This window comes from Esox lucius, chromosome 6, assembly GCF_011004845.1.
Source record: "Esox lucius isolate fEsoLuc1 chromosome 6, fEsoLuc1.pri, whole genome shotgun sequence".
Classification (NCBI taxonomy): domain Eukaryota; kingdom Metazoa; phylum Chordata; class Actinopteri; order Esociformes; family Esocidae; genus Esox; species Esox lucius.
The window spans coordinates 20,911,900-20,932,669 of NC_047574.1; the positions used below are offsets into that span (position 1 = coordinate 20,911,900).

The window sequence follows — 20,770 nt, forward strand, 5'->3', positions numbered from 1 at the left end:
AGAGCTCACCTTCAGTTTTTTAAACCTTTAATATAAACAACCATACACACACTATTTGTAACTTGAACGCGATCCATCAAAGCAGTTGGGGGACTGAACAAGATTGTGAAGAGAAAGTGAGCACATTGGTTTAATTATCTATTGAATATCATTGGGGCTCAGAGATCCTATTTACAAAGACTGCCTGTTTGTTTGAGTCAGTGTCGACTTTGGATTCACATTGTCAGTTGTGTAGGCTACTCTTGAGTCAGGGGCCATGAAGTTTATTTCAGGCCAAACAGATGCCCTCTGGTGAAAAAATATCTCTGCACACAACAATACTTTATATTTTAGAAGGATTTCTCCAAAACTGGATCCGCATGAAGACCAATCTTGATTTTACTCTCAAATTTCAAACAGCAACTCAAATATGATTTAAGTTAAAGATCTGTATTGAATTAGTAGAACAGATAAAATTTACTTGAGACATTGGCTCAAATTGTTAAATGCAGTTGACTGAATGACAAAGCTTTTGAGAATAGAGTCAGCAGAAAAATCTAGGGAGCAGAGTTTGCATTCTTGGACACTAGAAATAATAATTTTGGAAATCACTAGGGAGAATCATTCTGGAATATAGGAGAAATCATTCTGGAATTTGGAAACAACTATTCTAAAAATCAAATGTTTCTTGAATTCAAGAGGAATTGTTCTTGAATTCACTAGGATGAATTATTCTGAAAAGCACAAGTAGGCGGATTTGCATTACAAATCACAATTGGCTTGGCGTTGGTACCGTTGTGGTCATGACCCGGGCACAACGCCAGGTGGATACAGTTCCTGAACGCCCCCGTGCAGAACGAGAAGAGTGGGGTCATGCAGTCCGCCCCTAGGAAAGACACCAGGCCTGCCGGAAAACTACAGAGCACCCCAATACGACTGAAGCGTTTTGAGGAGGGCAGCTGGTGGGGCACCCCATCGTGCCAGGCTGTGTACTCGCCATCAAAGAACTCCACAGCCCATGAGTCCGAGCCACGGCCCAGCCAGCAGTCCTCGGCACGGCCCTTGCGGGCGATGGTGGCGTAAGTGAGACCCAGCTCCCAGTAAGTCTTTCCTGACACGTCTATCTCCCAGTAGTGACGCCCGGAGCTAAAACCTTGCAGGCTGATCACGTTGAGGGTGGTGTCAAAGCGGCCTGGGAGCTCCGGCAGTTCCTGCCAGGCATCGGTGTAGGTGGCGCTGTCCCCCCTTGGAGAGATGATCAGCTTGGGGTGCGCTGTCTCAGGGTCCAGGGAAATGTCTGTACTGTCTGGGGAGGAAGGTGTGATTTACTGAGATGTTACTATCTGAATTCATAGATTAACATTTTGTGGGTATGGCAAGGCTTAACCACTAGCTTTTGTTTCTTTCATTACATTACTGAGACAATTCAAATTGTTAAAGGCAAAAAAAAACATACTGGATTACAAAGGGGAACTCACAGCTTTTGTTGAGTCTTTTGGTGATTGGGATCTGGGAGCAGATGACAACCAGCATTTTGTTGGCTAAGCTGAGGATCTGGTCAGCTTTAAGCTCATCCAGGTTTACTTGGCTAGGATCTGTCGTGCTCAGCACTTCTTTCACTCTGGGTGATAGAGGATAAACCAATCTTTACTGCATTGGGCACTCACATAGTGAAAAAACATCCATGTCCATAAAAGGTTTTCTAAGAAAGATACGAGCATGTGATATTACAAATACATTTTATTCAGATTTATTGATGTACCTTGATTCAATGGAAGTGTCCTAGAGACAAAGAAGGGAAAAAAAGTTAGTAACATTTATCAATATTCATTGTAGTTATTTTTAAATGGGAAAGAAGATTCCAATCACCATCATATCTTGCAGTAGAATCTCCCTCTGGGCCAGCTCAGCGGTGAGTCTAGCCAGATCTTGCTCTATTTCTCGGATGAGGGAGCAGTTTCTTTCCATCAGTTCTTCCAAGGCCATGACTGCAGCTCTCTCTTCCATCTCCAGCTGGTTCAGAGTCACCTTCAGGTCCTCATCCAGAACCTTCTGGATGTCCTCATATGTCTTTTTTAGAGTTTCCCTCATTACTAATGACTTGTTCTGGTTGGGTGAAAAACATTCAGTTTGGAAGTTATTTGGAACAGCTTTGTGCTTTATATGCTACCATGTTTTTATACCTTTATATAGGCACCCTTGGTAAAGATTAGCAAGGGTTGTACATATTTTTTATTGTATTTATTGTGCCAGTTTTAATATTCCACTCAAAATATGACAGACATTTTAGCTTTAGTTGAGTGGTTCAAAGAAAAAACTAATAATAATACAATAATAATAATAATAAAAATGTGTCACAATTATTGACACCCCTGTATTTAATAATTTGTGCACCCTCCCAGTGCCAAGATAAAAGCAATGTTCTCACAGGTTTTCGATTAAGTCTAGGTCAGAAGTCTAGGACAGCCAATGCAAAAATGTTATTATGTGGTGAGTGAGCAATTGTTTGTGAATCTCTAGCAATGCCTCTGATAATTTTTCATTATAAAAGACCCAAAACCTACATTGTTTTAGCCTCCTAGAAGATGCAGACAGATTTTGGCCTAGAATCTCCTGGTATTTGACAGTCTGCAATGCCATGCACCCCAATTTTTAGATTTTCTTAACCAAGGGTACCAATAATTGTATGTACAGTCCATTCATAAAGTCTCCAGTCCCCTTCACTTTTTCCACATTTAGGTTACTGCCTTATTCTGGATTAAATTGATTTCATTTCCCCCTCATCAATCTACATGTTATATCCTATAATGAGAAAGCAAAAACTGTTTTTCAGGACTTCTTTAAAAAAAAAGAGACATTCCATTTACATGTTTTCCCACCCCTTTACCCACTACTTTGTGGAAGCATCTTTGGCAGTGATAACTTCCCCTCTTGGGCATGACACTACAGTACTGAAACGGCTCTAATAAAAGTTTTAAATGAAAGACGGCTGAATACTGATTTGGATAAAATAACAGTTCTGGTTATATTAGATCTCAGTGCAGCATTTCACACTGTAGATCATAGAAATATTGTCTCTCCGGGACAGTCCTTTATTGGTTCAGATCTTATCTAGATGGCCAGAGTTACTTTGTCACCATTGGTAATCATGAATCTGATAGATGACTACGACATGCAGAGTTCCCCAAGGATCAGTTCTTGGACCACCATCTCTATATGCTATCTCTGGGCCAAATTCCATAGAACAACATTAACTACCACAGCTATGCCGATGATACTCAAATATATATGGCTCTCGAACCGTATGACTACAGCTCAATAGATTCACTGTGTCACTGTATAGAGCACATACATACCTGGATGAACCAGAATTGTCTACAATTAAACCAAGATAAAACATAGATTATTGTGTTTGGCAACAAAAATAAGAGAACTAGTATTAGTAAAGAGCTGGATTCTGGGGCCCTAAAAATCAGGGACCAAGTGTGTAATCTTGGTGTTCTGATAGACCTCACGTTCAATGTTCAAAGCAGTTACCAGAATCAAGGGCTTGGTGTCCCAAAAAGACCAAGAGAAGCTCATCCATGCTCTTATCTCTAGTAGGGTTGACTACTGTAATGGCATATTAACTGGACTCCCCAAAAAGACTGTAAAACAGCTGCAGCTTATCACTCCAGTTCATAAATCTTTGCACTGGCTTGCAGTCAGTTACACAACAGATTTTAAAGTTGTGCTTTTCGTCTATAAATCACTGGAATTTCTCCCTTTCTTCTCTGCAGTTCCTCTCAAGCTGTCAGGTTGGATGGGGAAGGTCACTGCACAGGTATTTGTTGGTATACTCCAAAGATGTTCAATCAGGGCCACTGAAGAACATTCACAGACTTGTCCCAAAGTCACTCCTGTCGTCTTGGCTGTGTGCTTAGGGTCATTGTTCTAGGTGAACTGTTGCCCCAGTCTCAGGTCCTGATTACTATGGAGCAGGTTTTCATCAAAGAGGTGTTTTTACTTTGCTTAGTTTATTTTTCCATAATTTCTGACTAGTCTCTCAGTCCCTGCCCCAGAAAAAACATCCCCAAACCATTATGCTGCCAACACCTAGCTTCACAATAGGGATGGTATTAGTCAGGTTATGAGTGATACCTGGTTTCCTCAGGACGTGAAGCATGGCATTCAGGCCAATGTGTTCAATCTTGGAGTTATCAGACCAGAGAAACTTGTTTGTCATGGTCTGAGAGGTGCCTTTTGGCAAACTTCAAATGCACGATGCACCTGAAATCAGTTTTGAGTGTCATAGCAAAGGATCTGAATACGTATGTAAATGTATTATTTGAGGAATTATGCGTAGATTGATGAGGAAAAAAAATATTTAATCCATTTTAAAATAAGGCTGTAACGTAACAAAATGTGTAATGTGTGTCTGAATACTTTCTGAATGCACTGCATACTTGAAAACATATTCACAATGACAAATTATCTCATATTATGCTTATCTCACAAATGGCTAAATGAAATTCCATTCTGTACCATATTTGATTATAAAACACTGAAATGACTAACATTGTTTTAATAATATGTAATATAATATATAGGAAGTATATATATAATATATATACTTCCATGCATTAACGTTTGGTAGAACTACCTATTACTGGAAAAACAGCATTACAGTAAGTCTTGTAGGGTAACTATCTACCCGCTTAGAAGTGTTGGGTCTTTGAAAGTTATTGTTGGCCTTATTGTTGTTGAGTGCAGAGTTTCAAGTGGCAGACTTTGGCAGTGCCTGGGTGGTGTGATTCCACTTCCTGATATGTAATCCATTGTGCTCACTGGGATATCCAAACACTTGGATGTTATTTTGTACCCTTTCTTTAATCTATCCATTTGTATCAGTTTATCTCTAACTTTGATAACGTGCTCTTTAGTCAAAATTTTCTTGCAGATTCAAAGTCTTACCAATAATGTTTCAACAGTGTGGCTCCGCAAAAAATGCGACAGCAACTTTGACAGCTCACAGGTTGAGGCCAGGGCTAAGGTAATTGTGTCCTCATTAGGGCAATTCTTTTCATCTATGTCAATTGAGAATTTGCAATGCAACCTATGAAAGCAACATATTTCATTTTAAAAATGTTCTTTCAAATATTTACCAATATATAACAAACGCCAACTAACAACAATTCATTTTGAGATTCAGTGTTTTAAAGTAAAATGTTGAAGCAGATGTACCATTTGTAATTCAGTACAAAAAGGGACTTTATCTGGGGATTTAATACTTTTGCACGACACTATATACCCTAGGACAGTGCAAATAACAAGCGGGTAATGTATTTAGGCCTCCAGAACCAAAGTTAAATAGCTCTGTATTAAAGGAACAATCTTTTTTTATTTATTTTAACTAATGACAATGCATTAGTCATAACATTCATTCATTGTTACATTTTCACTGTAAATTGTTACAGCTGTATCTTTTTATGGTTGCCATAGCTGGCTGGTCATTGGCCAATCATCTTTTCACAAGGACATGTGCTGGAAAATAGTGAGTAGTGCTGTGTCCACTGAAATACAATTGGCCATTAGCCAATAAGCACCTTTTTACTAGCTATTTTACAAGAAATCCAACTCAATATGGCCGACATCAAGTTTGTGTGTCCTTTCTATAGCTCCTTATGCAGTTACTTACAGTGATTTCGATTTGCTTTATGCTAATTTTCCTCATTCTGAACTTCACCGCTTCCCTTTGTCTCCTCAGACATTCCTGGTGATCCAACAGCATCTCCTGGAGAGAAAACATTTCAGACATCCTCAAAAATAACTAAAATGGATTCCCCCAAATTGTCTCTTTTGTAGTCCACGTAGCTCACACCTGATCCTGGGTCTTCATGTCCTTACTCTAAGCGATATTATCCGTCATACACCAATAAGGAGCATGACTAAAGATGTTGCCGAAGACATTGGTAAAAAACCAACAAGATTGAGTGCCATGTAAATCTTAGTACAAACTACTCATATCAGGCTGTTCTTGTGTCTGTACACTTGTGTTTATTTGATACTTTTCATTGTAAAGCCTGTCTCATACATTAAAAACCACTATAGCAGCACCGTACTGTAATCTAATACTTAGGCACCTCTAACAAATCCATAAGACTTTAGTTTCAGGTGGGGCAATGGGTTAATTTCATAGTGTAGGACAAAAAAATCCAGCTCAGTGGAGAACTTGACTGAAATAGACCTAATCAGTTTTTGTGACATTGGCCCTATCTGTATTGTCTAACCATGACCATGACTTTGTCAATAGGTTCAATAACTGTCATATGTATTTCAGTGCAGGAGCTCCACCACAATGTTAAGCTATTATTCTCAAATTTTCTGATAAAAAAAAATCTGACCCAGTTAACATTTAGTATAGCTCTATAAACTCATCCTTGACAAATAACAGTAGATAAACCTGTTCAATTGGAGCTATCAGGTGCAGGCTGTAAGCTAACAGGTTATTATACAGTTTGATAGTGTTCAGCTATACTGAATTTTCTTAACACATTGATTCATACCATCCTTTAAAATGATAATACAGTGGGGAGAACAAGTATTTGATACACTGCCGATTTTGCAGGTTTTCCTACTTACAAAGCATGTAGAAGTCTGTACTTTTTATCATAGGTACTCTTCAACTCTGAGACGGAATCTAAAACAAAAATCCAGAAAATCACATTGTATGATTTTTAAATAATTAATTAGCATTTTATTGCATGACATAAGTATTTGATCACCTACCAACCAGTAAGAATTCCGGCTCTCACAGACATTTTAGTTTTTCTTTAAGAAGCCCTCCTGTTCTCCACTCATTACCTGTATTAACTGCACCTGTTTGAACTCCTTACCTGTATAAAAGACACCTGTCCACACACTCAATCAAACAGACTCCAACCTCTCCACAATGGCCAAGACCAGAGAGCTGTGTAAGGACATCAGGGATAACATTGTAGACCTGCACAAGGCTGGGATGGGCTACAGGACAATAGGCAAGCAGCTTTGTGAGAAGGCAACAACTGTTGTCGCAATTATTAGAAAATGGAAGAAGTTGGAAGAAAATGGAAGAAAACCATTATTAACACTCTATGCCGTCATGGATTAAAATCCTGCAGCGCACGCAAGATCCCCCTGCTCAAGCCAGCGCATGTCCAGGCCTGTCTGAAGTTTGCCAATGACCATCTGGAGGATCCAGAGCAGGAATGGGAGAAGGTCATGTGGTCTGATGTGACAAAAATAGAGCTTTTTGGTCTGAACTCCACTCGCCATGTTTGGAGGAAGAAGAAGGATGAGTACAACTCCAAGAACACCATCCCAACCGTGAAGCGTGGAGGTGGAAACATCATTCTTTGGGGATGCTTTTCTGCAAAAGGGACAGGACGACTGCACAGTTTTGAGGGGAGGATGGATGGGGCCATGTATCGTGAGATCTTGGCCAACAACCTCCTTCCCTCTGTAAGAGCATTGAAGATGGGTAGAGGCTGGGTCTTCCAGCATGACAACGACCCGAAACACACAGCCAGGGCAATTAAGGAGTGGCCCCGTAAGAAGCATCTCAAGGTCCTGGAGTGGCCTAGCCAGTCTCCAGACCTGAACCCAAAAGAAAATCTTTAGAGGGAGCTGAAAGTCTGTATTGCCCAGCGACAGCCCCGAAACCTGAAGGATCTGGAGAAGGTCTGTATGGAGGAGTGGGACAAAATCCCTGCTGCAGTGTGTGAACTACAGGAAATGTATGATCTCTGTAATTGCAAACAAAGGTTTCTGTACCAAATATTAAGTTCTGCTTTTCTGATGTATCAAATACTTATGTCATGCAATAAAATGCTAATTAATTAAAAATCATACAATGTGATTTTCTGGATTTCTGTTTTAGATTCCGTCACTTACAGTTGAAGAGTACCAATGATAATGAGACTTCTACATGCTTTGTAAGTGGGAAAACCTGCAAAATCAGCAGTGTATCAAATACTTGTTGACCCCACTGTATGTGTATGTTTGAGACAGCTCCATGGGTGTCTGAGTCTATTGGCTACTATACTATTGTGCTGGGGGATTGGGTCAGTTCTCCTTCCTCACCAAGTTCTCCTTCTCCACTATAAATCATGTTGATATGAGGAATGCATTTTCTGAATTTTCCCAGTCTCCTCCCGTTTTGAACTTTAGGAGAACTTGAGGTCCTGGTCCAAACCTTTGGAATACCTGGTTTGGGGGGCCCGTTGCTGTCCCTGTCCTTCTCCATCTGGTCATACTTCTGGCATAGTCTACATTTAAATAGACTCTGGCTTTAGCCCACATGCATTTATTAATTATTCCAATTGGACTCTTAATATCTCACCCGGCAAAGCCAGAAGAGGACTGGTCATCCCTCTGAGCCTGGGTCCTCTCTAGGTTTTTTCCTAAAATTCGGCCTTCTTAGGGAGTTTTTCCTAGCCATTGAAATTCAACACTACTGTGGTTTCAGGCCGGGTGTTTCTGTAAAAGCACTCTGTGACAACTGCTGTTGTAGAAAGGGCTTCATAAAATACATTTGATTGATTGATTGAAGTCCAGGAATTCAGGTAAATGGTCCTATAAAACTTGATTGGAAGTTGTCATATTACCTGGTGTTTCCTGAATATAACAGATGAACCACACTGCTCAATATACTTTAATAGCTGGGTGGAGAATAGGTAAACTAAAACAGGCCATATTGTATTGTAGCCCAGGATCATGATACACACGGATTTAAAGCTTTATTTTTGCTTATATTTCAATACAACAAATGGCAGTGTGAGTTTCATTTATAAAACAGTCATCTCAAATACAGTTATTTTTTATACATTTAACATTTTTGTGTGGTCTTTGATAAATATTTGTGAGAAAAAAGGAATTGCTACTCCAATTTAATCAAAGGAAAACTGATTTTGGGTCATTTTCATGGGAGCCTGAGGGTGAAACTGTTTTGTTGGCGGGACAAGATGGCTGCTAATGTAGCCTATGCTGGCTACCTGGGTTGTATTCAATGGACATCAAATGAAAAAAATAAAATAAATATATATAATTTGTGAAACTTGGCGGGCAGAATAGTTAAATTATCAGTGAAAACAAATTTTAAAGCCCCAGTAGAGCTGTTGTTTTCAATATCAAATTATTTCTGTGTATCAATTTAGCTCTTACACAAAATAAGCATTATTTCACAATGTGTTATTTATTTAAAACTGATAGATATGTGGAAACATAAAAAAAAAACAGGAAAATCAAGCTAGTGACCACACTGGGCCTTTAAAAGGTCCTATACTTTACTGAATATGACCCGGATATAGAACTACATTATGTAGTTCTGAATGATGGCTTTTACAGACTCTAATAGCTGTGAGAGTAACATGGTTAACTGATTAGGATAACTGTTATGTGCTACAGCTATATATGGCAAGACCTAATACTTCCCATGATGAACACACTGTTAGCAATTGGATTTGACGCCAACACTGGACTAAAACGTTTCAGCTCAGATGAGGGCAAGCTGACCATTGACATATGAAGTCGACAGACATTCCAGATTTGCATGTGAACAGCATGTTTCATATGGCGCCATGAGATTCTACAAACAAACTTCCACAGGAATCAACAGCAACAAATATGAGGAAATAAGCAAGAAAAGTAAAGCAGTTCCATTCAAAGCAAAGCGAAAAACAAAACGGAAAAAGAAGCGCACCAGTCAAAAAGAACATGACTTAATTCATAATTCTTTCTCATTCTTTGTCACATTTGAACACTGAATAACTTTCATTCTTTACGCGTGAAGCCTTTCAAATGTATCTATTGGTTATTAAATCACGTATTCAGTCCAAAGAGGAAGCGAATAGGGAAAAAAGTCAATTTCATTGCTTCCCTGAATAAGTCAGAAAGAAAATCCAAAGAAATCCCACATCTCTGTTTATGTCGACAGAGTGCTATCTGAAGGGATGGGATGACTGCATGCTGCTCTGACTGCTAGAAGAGCTTGGCTTTCTTTTTCATGTCGTTGCGTTTCCACAGTGGAAGCCTGTCAAACTCCTGGATCTCCATTCCAAAGATGTCAAAGAACGTTTCTGGGGCTAAGTGGCGCTAGATTGAGAAAAGAGGTTGAGAAAAGAAGGGGGAGGAGGGGAGGGGGAATGTTGTGGTTAGCATTGATGCTCCTATAAGGTCATTGGAAAACTCTCAAGAAGCTACATGGATCGATGGGTACAGTAACTTCCTCAGTCGGTATTTCGTGTAGCATTCATTATAGTGAGCACCAGTATCTATCATCGCATGCAGAAATCGAATGATACCTCCAGTCTGGTTCTGTCCACCTCCCTGGGCAGTTTAGCTCGCCCTCTACTGGTTATCATGAGCATTTCATATGGTACAACCTTCAAAAGGGAGACACTCGTCAGTAAAGGCAATACTGGATCAAGTTTCAGAAGGAGATTCCTGAAGAGAACCCAAAGGTCCATCAAAACTGACCAAGGACCTATCCCATTAAACCCGGGGCAGGGTTTTGTGATAAATCCCTAATTTAAAGAGCATTTATGATCATGTTATTTTTTTATTAAGCATGTTCATTGCTGCAGTCAGCGAACATCATCTTTGAGGGGCAGTAGAAACTGACTGTCCATATGGATGGTTTTTACACTGATGGTCTAGAACTGGGTGTAGCCATGGGCGCCCGATTTATGGTATCATTTGATAGGGAGGTGCGTTATAAAATAACTTAAAGCCAAAATGGATACGTTACTGTGACATATTTTTGTTCAATTTAATTGTGAAGATGTACATTTCGATTCCTGGATACCTGTAATCTATCATGGCAGGTTGAAAAATGTAGGGTCACTTAAAAATGTCCTTGTTTTCCATGAAAAGGTTTGAACAGGGAATATAGCAAAATGAATAGATAATTATTTCTAACCTCTACATGGTTAGAAATCATTATTTTTAATTGAAATAATTGTGTCCTTCAAACTTTGCTTTTGTCAACGAATCAGAATTTGTAGCAATTACAGCCTTTCAGAGCTTTGGCATTCTAGTTGGCAATTGTTGAGGTAATTTGAAGAAATTTCACCCCATGCCTCCTGAAAACCCCCCTACAAGTTGGATTGGCTTGATGGGCACTTCTTACGTACCTGCGGTCATACTACTCCCACAACAGCTTAATAGGGTTGAGATCAGGTGACTGTGCTGGCCACTCTATTATAGACAGAATACCAGCTAACTTCTTCCCTAAATAGTTCTTTCATAGTTTGGAGCTGTGCTTTGAGTCATTGTCCTGTTGTAGGAGGAAATTGGCTCCAATCAAGCACCGTCCACAGGGCATGGCATGGTGTTGCAAAATGGAGTGATATCCCTTTTACCACCACCAAAGCACCCCTAGACCATCACATTTCCCCTCCACCATGCTTAACTCATGGTGTCAAGCACTCCTCTAGCATCTTTTCATTTGGTCTGCGTCTATTAAATATTCTCCTTTGTGATCCAAAACACATCAAACTTTTGTCTGTCCATAACACCTTTTTCCAATCTTCCTCTGTCCAGTTTCTGTGTTCTTTTGCCCATCTTAATCTTTTCTTTTTATAGCTATAGTTTACTGTGCCAACATAATTGCAAAAGGGTTTTGTTATGATCAATTTGCCTTTTAAAATGATAAATCTGGATTATCAAAAACCAAATGCCAATGGAACATAGGACTGATGGTTGCTGATAATGGACCTCTGTAGGCCTATGTAGTTACTCCATTAAAAAATGTTCCAGCTACAGTAGTCATTTACTACATTAATAATGTCTGCACTACTTCTGTTCAATGTGATGTAATAAAAAAATTACAAATAAAAACAAGGACATTTCTAAGTGATCCAACTTTTGAACGGTAGTGTAACTACAGTCAGGAACGACTAGGATGCAGGTAATAACAAGCAGCAGCAGGCTATAGTTACTGTCTTGTTTTACATGGACAAATCACGACTTTGCAGCCTGTTTCTAATTTCAGAAAGGAGAGGAAAGGGGAGTTTTGAGTTAGGCAAGATTGGGAAATCTGCTATCCCATGGGCTTTACAGCTAATTAAGCTATTATTCTAAGGGCTATTGCACTAACACAACTACATGAGATCCATAGAAACGTAGAGTGAGAGTTTTGCAAGAGCTTATTGAAATGTTATAATAAGCAACAAAAGAAGTGAATTTTTCTGTTATCTAAACTCAAAGTAGGCACACCATACAGGACAATCCAACAATGAAGGTGTAGCTCCTTCATAAAGTATACAGTGATTCAAATCTTTCAATATACATTTGGTGTTGGATTTTTCCACTGTATTTTCCATACAGTCCGTTTTGAAGCCATGAACAAATGAGCATGGAAAAGCTGGCATGCTAAGCAAGAGGTGACTCAGCTCACTATAACTTCTGTCTGGACTTCAACACAGTATCGTGAAAAATGGAGTACAGATTTGTTTTCACAAATCCGTAAAGGAACTGCATACAGGCTACTGTAGCTAGCTAAGCTGATGTTATAAGACAAACCGATAGTAAAAGAATCTAGTGTTGTCAGTATTTAGGTTTAACTCACAATTCCTTTCTTTTACATTACAACACGTGCTCTGATGCTGGTGTGCCAAGCTCACTTTGTAGCATAACCTTTCAGTTTTGTAGTGTAAATGTTCATTCAAAACTTAGCATTGTCATTGGAATTATACTTTTAGGGACTGGTCACATACAGTTGTAAATCTAGCTACAAGTGAAACAAATCACCAGATAAGTGCAATGTTTGTCTAAGAAGTATAAAGAAATAAGATACTTGCTTTTGGTTCCAACATATTAGGCATAGATACTCCCCTGTCCATTCTTGTAACGGCGGCACGGCCATCCCTTAAGTGCTACAGGATAGAACATACATACACATGTAATTGTGGTGAGGTACAGATACCATAGGTATCAGCTCCAGGACCCACTAGCCAAGCCACTGTACCATATAGCTACTATACGTAGCACTGTGAACATCTGGTCAATGCAGCACAAGTATTAGGGTATGGCTCTCAACGTTTACCATTAGTTTACACTATTAACTGTTTGGATAGCTTCTAATGTCACCTAGTGAAAACTTTTGATAGCCTGTCCTCTCGTGGACCAGAGCGGACAGTAGTATAAGAAACTTATTTCGACATTTAGTCCAACCGAAGACATTTTGAAACGACTTAACAGGCGATGAGACAAAGAATCCACTGAAGTAGATTTACAGTGGTTCAGTGTAGCCACAGTGACAATGAACATGTCTAAGCAGTGTTCTTTTTGTTCGATGGCAGCAGCATGCAGGATCACTGCATTGTGTTCACTTTGATGCAGGCATTTAGCTGGAGTGGGTTGACAGTCAAGATAGCATGTGGTTTGCGACCCTGGGAAATGAGTGAGCAAAACACATGCAAAATGAAAAACATAATGAACAGCATTTGTGGGTAAGCAAATGAGGGACATACCTGAAACTCTGCAAGACAAAATGGGACAGAGAAATGACTCACAGTTAATGTTTCACTTGTGTTAGTTCTCTTAAATTTTTTTTCTTTCCAAAACGGACTTAGAAAAATTTGGTATTTTTCTTCATATTAAACATATTGTAGCTATAACAGAATTGTAATTGTTGAAGTAGCTGTGAATATAACCAGCACTTTTTTTCCTGAACCACACTCACCTCGTCCTCCTCCACCCATGTCCCCATGGCTGTTATACTGAGTGAAATCTGTTGACTGAGGCTGTAGAGATAGAAAGCTTTGTAACAACAGAAACAACTTCCATATAATGCTCAGATTGATTTTTATAGTCGGATGGAACAAATAGTTGTGAGGTCTGACAGCGTCAGATCTTACCCGGTGTAACCCATTTCTTCCGTAACCAGGCAGTGATGAGGTTTTGGAATCATCTGAAAAAGAATAATGATGTGAAGCACCATTTTAATGAGGCTAAGTTAATCAGGCTGCCCTGTTATGTCCTGTCGTTTGAATGGTTCATGCTGTTGATTTGATAGGGTCACTTTTTGCCGTTTGAACAATATCGAGTTCATTGAAGTACCTCCCACAAGTGGGATTGGCTTGATCAGCACTTCTTATGTACCATACGTTCAAGCTGCTCCCACAGCAGCTCAGTAGGGTTGGGATCCGGTGACTGTGCTGGCCACTCCATTACAGACAGAAAACCAGCTGACTGCTTCTTCCCTAAACAGTTCTTGACGCTGACGTTGAGACTGGTGTTTTTTGAGGGTACAGTGCTATTTAATATAGCTTTAATATAGTTTGATTCTCAAACTAGACCCTAATGTATTTTTCCACTTGCTCAGTTGTGCACTGGGGCCTCCCACTCCTCTTTCTTTTCTGGTTAGAGCCAGTTTGCGCTGTTCTGTGGAGGGAGTAGTACACAGCATAATTTCCCAGAACAAGAATAAACTGATGAGTTCCAGAATACATTTCTTTGTTTCTGGCCATTTTGAGCCTGTAATCGAACCCACAATTGCTGATGCTCCAGATACTCAACTATTCTAAACAATGCCAGTTTTACTGCTTATTTAACCAGCAGTTTTCAGCTGTGCTAACATTCTAATGATCACTTACAATTATAAACTTGGAATAGCAAACACAACATGCCATTGGAACAAAGCATTAATGGTTGCTGATGAGGAGCCTCTTTATCGGCATACGCCTATGTAGATATTCCATTAGAAACCAGCCATTTCCAGCTACAATAATAATTTACAACATTAACAATGTCTACACTGTATTTCTGATCAATTTGATGTTATTTTAATGGACATAAGATATTGCTTTTCTTTCAAAAACAAAGACATTTCTAAGGGATACCAAATGTTTGAACTGTAGTGTACCTCCATCACATTTGGTTGGCTGGGGTTGATAGCGCTGAGCTGATTGGCTGCGTGCATGACGTTCTCTGATCTGGTCCTTCTCATTTTCCTCTTTCATAATCAGCTTCCCCAAACCAGACTGAATCTGCGGACATAGAATACACTGTCTTGATGAAACGTCATACATGAATGTCAAACACATTATGATCAAGTTTTAGAGCCGGGCAATGTGGACAAAAATAAGCATTGTTATAACTTGTTATATAACTGTATATATCTTCATAAATACAGTGCAAGTCATTGATCTTACACTCAAAAACTCATATGAATCTTTAATTGAGTGAAAATTGTTAAAGAAAATAAAATGTAATCATGAAATAATAAGAAAATTATTGGCACACCTGGATTTATTATTTGGTTCACCCCCCTTTGCCAAGATAGCAGGAGTGACTCACCTCCTATAATGTTTGACGAAGTGGGAGAACTCCCTCCACACAAAACCAAAAAAAAAATGATTTGAGCTGCTTTTGCAATAATATGGACTACTACAGTACACACTACAGACACAATGACGGTCTTCTGTAAGCCAACCCTACCTTGTCACAACACAACTGATTTGCTCAACCACATTAAGAAGGAAAGAAATTCCCAAAAATGTACCTTTAACAAGGCACACCTGTTAAATGATATGCATTCCAGGTGACTACCTTATGAAGGTGGTTGAGAGAATGCAAAGAGAGTGTGCAAAGCTGTCATCAAGGCAAAGGGTGGCTACTTTGATGAATATACAAAAGAGATTTTGGTCATTTGTTCACTTTAACTTTTGTTTGCTACATTATTTAATATGTGTAATTTCATAGTTTTGATGTCTTTGCTATTATTCTAAAATGTGGAAAATACTAAAACTAAAAAAATATCCTTTCCCTATTACCTGCTGGTATTATGTATGTAGACATTTTGAAATGTATAGTGAGCCATTGTGGGAGTAGGTGCATGCATCTCTGACCTTGTTGATATGCTCTTCGTGCAGTTGCTTTCTCTTCAGGGCCTCCTCCTCCTCCTCCTCTCTGGACCGTCTCCTTCCTCCTTCTGACCCTTGGAGGTGCATACACAACCCACTAATTAGCAAACACAAACACGGGTGCAGAGACACGAACACCCATATCCAGGTGCTAAACACAAAACTAAACTTAAAAACTATATAATATAATACTGAAATGATATGCATAATACAACGCCCCCATATGTGGACATGACATTCGCAAAAGCACTGTATTGGATATTTTTTAAGCATTTATTAAGTAAGTATTTATGAATTATTGGCTATGGTGGTGAAGAATGAAGAAATGAGCCACATGGGTGTGAAAAAACACAAATGAGACATAGTTGGCAAGACATGAACAGACAACACCAAGACAAGTGAAAGAACTCAGCTGCACGTAAGTGTCACACAGACATCAAGACAGCATTCACAAGATGAGCTTTCGGCTGTGAATTTGACACCCAGAAACAACGAGGTGAGGAAAGACATGTCAGTTTGAAACCAGTCTCAATCAGCTCTGTCCAAGTCATTTGTGAATGGTGTGTAGGTACCACAATCGATCCATTGATAAGCTGCGTGTACATGGCTTTAAAGGAGCAGTGCAAAGGAATCCTCTAGCAAGCCAAAAAAAAGGTTGTGGTCCGCACAACCACAGCCTTTCAAGGAGACCCTGTTCAGCATAGCAAGTTATGAATGTCAGCAAATTAATTCCAAATGTCGTTTCCAGAAAGCAAACAAAATATATAGTGGGAGCTGGGATGCAATTAAGCTTAGTGGTAGGGTTAAGCTACAAGTACATAAAAGTGAATTTCCGCCCTGTCCATAAAAACCCAGAGAACAACATTGTAGAGACATGTGGAGATCAGATAGAGTTAAATAAGCAAAATGGCCACCTAATTCCACCTACGATAGGATGAGGTGGTGCTGTTGACAGATAACTTAAATCTACGAAATCCAGTCTGATCCCCACAAATGTCTAGGGCTAGCGACTGGTGGTTGTTTCTGGACAGGGCTGACTTCAGTGCTTGGGTTGTGAGCCTGGAATGGCTGGAAGGTGGGGCGGTGCAAGCACGCTCACAGGGAGCTGACTGTACCTAAGGCAGCCAGAGCCAGGTAGGGGGAGCAGGGGGGCCAGTGGTCACTCTCGCTGGGTGAAGTGTCATCCGGAGGGGGGGCAAAGGCGGCAGGAAACGTGGCGGATCTGATGATGTCATCAGCGGACTTTCTTTTTGGAGTGGGTAAATCTGGGTCGGTAACCAGGGCAACTGGACTATCAGTGTCTGAATGAGATCTCCTGACCACAGCTGCACATTTCAAACAGCACCAGTCTGAAATGTTGTCCGGTAATCTCTATACGATTTGAGTTTCTTTCCCTGTGCGGTCGTATTCAGCAGCCGGCCATCTGTCCCACAGAGACTAATAAGACGACGCTCATCAAGCCTCCTCCAAACTGTTCACTAACTGTTAACCGCTGCTATACACCATACACAAAACTCTGCATCTACATACTACTCTGAAACTGTAAATAACTGTAAATCCAGTTATATTGTATACTCACCGCTCATACACCATTATCTTATTTGATCACCAGCCATTGTATATACTATTTGTATGTCAACTTTGTGTAGATTTGATGTATTCTCGCTCTGTTTTCTAACACTGCCAGTGCCATTATACCAAGTAACATTCTGATTGTATCTATGTTTAAATGTGATCCTGATCAAAGCAAAGTACCCTCTTTACACATACATTACACAATTATCCAGAGATTATACTGTATTGATATTTGTAGTGGGCTGGCTCTGTTGCCAAGATCTATATTTTCTGCACCTCGGATGCTCGACTCATCCCTAGAAATGTACCCATGTATATTCTGAAAGACTTTTAGGACAAAAAAACGCACTTCCCTTTACTTGTTATTGCTGCTGAGTCACGGAGCCCCCTCTGTCATCACAATCCAAAAACACATCAGCAAATGATACTACAAAGGGAACCCTGAACAGTCCTCGTAGATTAACGGGGTAATCTAGGCTCACATGCCTTGTTGTTTTATGTAGGCATTCCATGCTCGGAAAAGCGTTCAGAAAGTGAGTGGTCGGAGAGAGACTTCAAACAATGTTGACACATTGACATTGGAGGTGGTTACAAGACATGGTTACAATCAGACGTCAATGTGGTGATCACACAATGTCAATCCACACCGAGAAACCACAGTCAACAGGATCCTGACATTGCTCATTGACATCTGATGCAGCATTCCTATTCCACTCGTTTCCAAAGGTAAAATTATCAATCCGGACGAGGTTTCTTATAATCACCATTGTTTCATGGCAAAAAGCATGCCCCTGCTAAAATAATTATTATTACCCAATAGAAGGTTCTGACTGTTTTCTGTAAATAGTACCAATATTATTAAATATTCATGCCAAACATTATGCTGTTAATAATGAAAGAAGGTGATAAGTAGTGAATGTACCGTGCTGTTTGTAGATGGGTGGTTTTCTGTAAATGTTGATCCCCTGATCTGAAAGGGTTAAGAGAAAAATTCTGAAATGTGCATATATATGTATATCAGAACATCACATTGTATCACATCACAATGACACATGCCCATGTATTCGAATAATAAAGAAAAACCCCACAGCAACAGAAAGACGATGAAACAATATAAAAAGACAATGAAACGATCCAACACCAGCACTGACAACATCGTTAGACATTAAGGCGTGTTACCATGGTGACGTGACTGGTGTAAGAGGCACATAACACTAACATCCTTTAATGGAATGGGAGTCGGGTGACACCAAGGGACATGGTCACGGGTGACCAGGTGTCAGTGACAGGTTTACTCTGCTTGTGTCTCCTACCTGGGAGGTGGAAATGTTTCGGAGTCAGAGAGAGAGGCGGAGTTACCGGCCGGCTGTCTGGCCTTTGGGGAATTGGGGAGCTTCGACCGTTGGCTGGCTCAGTGCCTCCAATAACAAGAATCAAGAATAAAACATAAGCAAGGCAACCTTACAGAAAACAAACGTTTAGAGAACGTTATTCAGAGCCACCGTGTCTCTGAATCTTTCATATAGCAAGGGTTGCAGAATTCTGGGAACTTTCAATACATTCTTCTGTTTGCCCCAGAATCCCTGTTTGAAATAGAAGCAGGGCATCCAGAATCCATGCAGATGTTTTGGAGAATCAAGGAATTTATAGACAGTTTCAGTTTTGCAACCGTCAGTGCATCCGAAAAGTGCAGTCTGCCAAATTAGGATCTAGCAATACAAATGGTAGCATGGTGATTGAAAGGTTTTTCACATTTTGAGAATGTTTAATGGGATGCTGTTTTACCACATCACAGAATGAGCCACGGAAGATTCAAGCAATTATTGTACTGAAGATGAAGCATGGAACAGACAAGAAGCCAACCAGAGGACACAGTAGCATCCACAGGCTTGAATAGGGACTTTGGTACAGATTCACTCTATGAGTCCCTCAGCAGAAGTAGAAATTAACCTCTTGTATATAATTACGCTTTTAAAATGTTAGTCATTTACCAGCCGCTCTTTTCCAGAGAAAATTGCACAAAAGGCCAAACATACTGAAATAATATAAATATGATTTTTATTTGACATCATTTCACCAGGTCAGTTAACTGACATTTACATTTACAGCAATGGCCTGGGAAGCAATACGGGTTAACTGTCTAGCTCAGGGACCAAACAAATGAATGTTCAACATGCTGGCGCAGGGTTACTACCGGTCAGACACTCTAACCACTAGCTTCCACCTATTATCTGGTTTTATATAAAAAAAAGAAAAGATTCTGGTCTGTCAACCTACGGTAACTTGGCCAGAAAGGCATAAATCACTTTACATCAGCTGGGCATAACAGTATAAATCTGTACTCAGCAGCAGTTGACCCGTGGGTCATTATGATGAAGATGATGATGAAGATAATATTGGCGTGAGTGGTTTAATCATACAGTCAAAGGCTGTGAGAGGTAAGTGAGGTGACGGCTTGCCTGGGGAGTGCGGAACAGTGAAGGGGCTCTGGAGACTAGCCAGGGTGGCCCTGTCTTACCTTGGCTATGGGGGAGGAAGTGATGTCTGAAAGGGGAGGTGGGACGGGAGTCGTTAATGCTGGAGGAGCCCACACTGTTACTGCACAGGGCGGAGCAGAGCTTCTGCATGCCCGTCATTGCCTCTGTGGGTGAGGTATGGTTTGGGGGAGGGAGGGCAGGGTTGGGGGAAATGTGGAGGTAGGGTGTTGAGGTAAGTGCCACAGCCAGTAGATGTACCATAACAGGTAAAGGCAGGGATGTGGGGGGGGGTTAGAGCGGGATGAGGAAGAGCCGAAGGGGACCGGACGCAATTAGGGTGGGGGAGAGGTGGAGGTAAAGGAAAGACGGGGGGGGGGGCAGGGAGAAAATCAGCACCGGGTAAAAACTGGAAAAGAAGAAATTTGAGAAGAGGAGGAAAGTCTACTCCATTTAATTGAGGTGGAAATAAGCTGGCGGGTTGGTTTATAATAGCAATAAGACACCTTAGAAGCTTGTGGTATATGGTTGCTTTACTAGGGCTGAGGGCTATACTGAGGCACTCTGTGATTGGTCTTCAGAACAGCCTATAGCAGCAGTATATTGGCCATATACCATACCCTCTTATGCATCATTGCTGAATTTAAATTTTTGAATAGAAAACAGTGTTGTACAATAACTTTCATGAATAGCATTTAAGAGATACTGCAAGATGCTGGTCGGTAAAGATGCATTCTGGGACTTGCTATTATTAAAACACTTTTTTAAACTCCCATTTTGGGCTGGATGTGTAATATGTTAATAATATATTTGCATAATCTATAAGCAGAATCACTATTATACCTTAGTTAGCCATTC

At 40.1% G+C, this 20,770-nt stretch overlaps 2 protein-coding genes across 19 annotated transcripts in view; both read right to left on the reverse strand.

The window, feature by feature from the left end:
• Positions 1-695: 695 nt before the first annotated feature.
• On the reverse strand, positions 696-6,572 carry LOC105010643 (E3 ubiquitin-protein ligase TRIM39-like). Its single transcript, XM_010870102.4, has 5 exons — positions 5,657-6,572; positions 1,849-2,085; positions 1,742-1,761; positions 1,458-1,600; positions 696-1,285 (listed from the first exon to the last, which is right to left on the reverse strand). Exons 1-5 carry the CDS (start codon positions 5,774-5,776, stop codon positions 699-701), a joined length of 1,107 nt encoding a protein of 368 aa, XP_010868404.2. The 5' UTR covers positions 5,777-6,572; the 3' UTR covers positions 696-698.
• A 2,138-nt stretch (positions 6,573-8,710) lies between these two features.
• ablim1a (actin binding LIM protein 1a) overlaps positions 8,711-20,770 on the reverse strand; it is a 51,831-nt gene continuing 39,771 nt past the window's right edge. For 4 of the 18 annotated variants that reach the window (XM_034292692.1, XM_034292687.1, XM_034292686.1 and 1 more), the window contains 12 exons: positions 19,957-20,079; positions 18,752-18,856; positions 18,361-18,408; positions 16,979-17,128; positions 15,849-15,937; positions 14,864-14,987; positions 13,857-13,909; positions 13,682-13,742; positions 13,470-13,477; positions 12,798-12,872; positions 10,299-10,379; positions 8,711-10,089 (listed from right to left, as the gene is read on the reverse strand). In XM_034292692.1, coding sequence (XP_034148583.1) covers positions 9,976-10,089; positions 10,299-10,379; positions 12,798-12,872; positions 13,470-13,477; positions 13,682-13,742; positions 13,857-13,909; positions 14,864-14,987; positions 15,849-15,937; positions 16,979-17,128; positions 18,361-18,408; positions 18,752-18,856; positions 19,957-20,079 — 1,031 coding nt within the window. In that variant the 3' untranslated portion in view covers positions 8,711-9,975. Of the gene's footprint in view, positions 10,090-10,298; positions 10,380-12,797; positions 12,873-13,469; positions 13,478-13,681; positions 13,743-13,856; positions 13,910-14,863; positions 14,988-15,848; positions 15,938-16,978; positions 17,129-18,360; positions 18,409-18,751; positions 18,860-19,956; positions 20,080-20,770 lie in introns of all 18 variants that reach the window. The other 14 variants (XM_034292696.1, XM_034292691.1, XM_034292695.1 and 11 more) reach the window with 10 other exon arrangements.

Coding starts and splice junctions, on each gene's coding strand:
- LOC105010643 (XM_010870102.4), bottom strand. CDS start 5,776: ATGTCTGAAATGTTTTCTCTCCAGGAGATGCTGTTGGATCACCAGGAA. Junction 1,762..1,848: donor TTCTACTGCAAGATATGATG/GTGATTGGAATC, acceptor CTTTGTCTCTAG/GACACTTCCATTGAATCAAG. Junction 1,286..1,457: donor CAAAAGACTCAACAAAAGCT/GTGAGTTCCCCT, acceptor CTTCCTCCCCAG/ACAGTACAGACATTTCCCTG.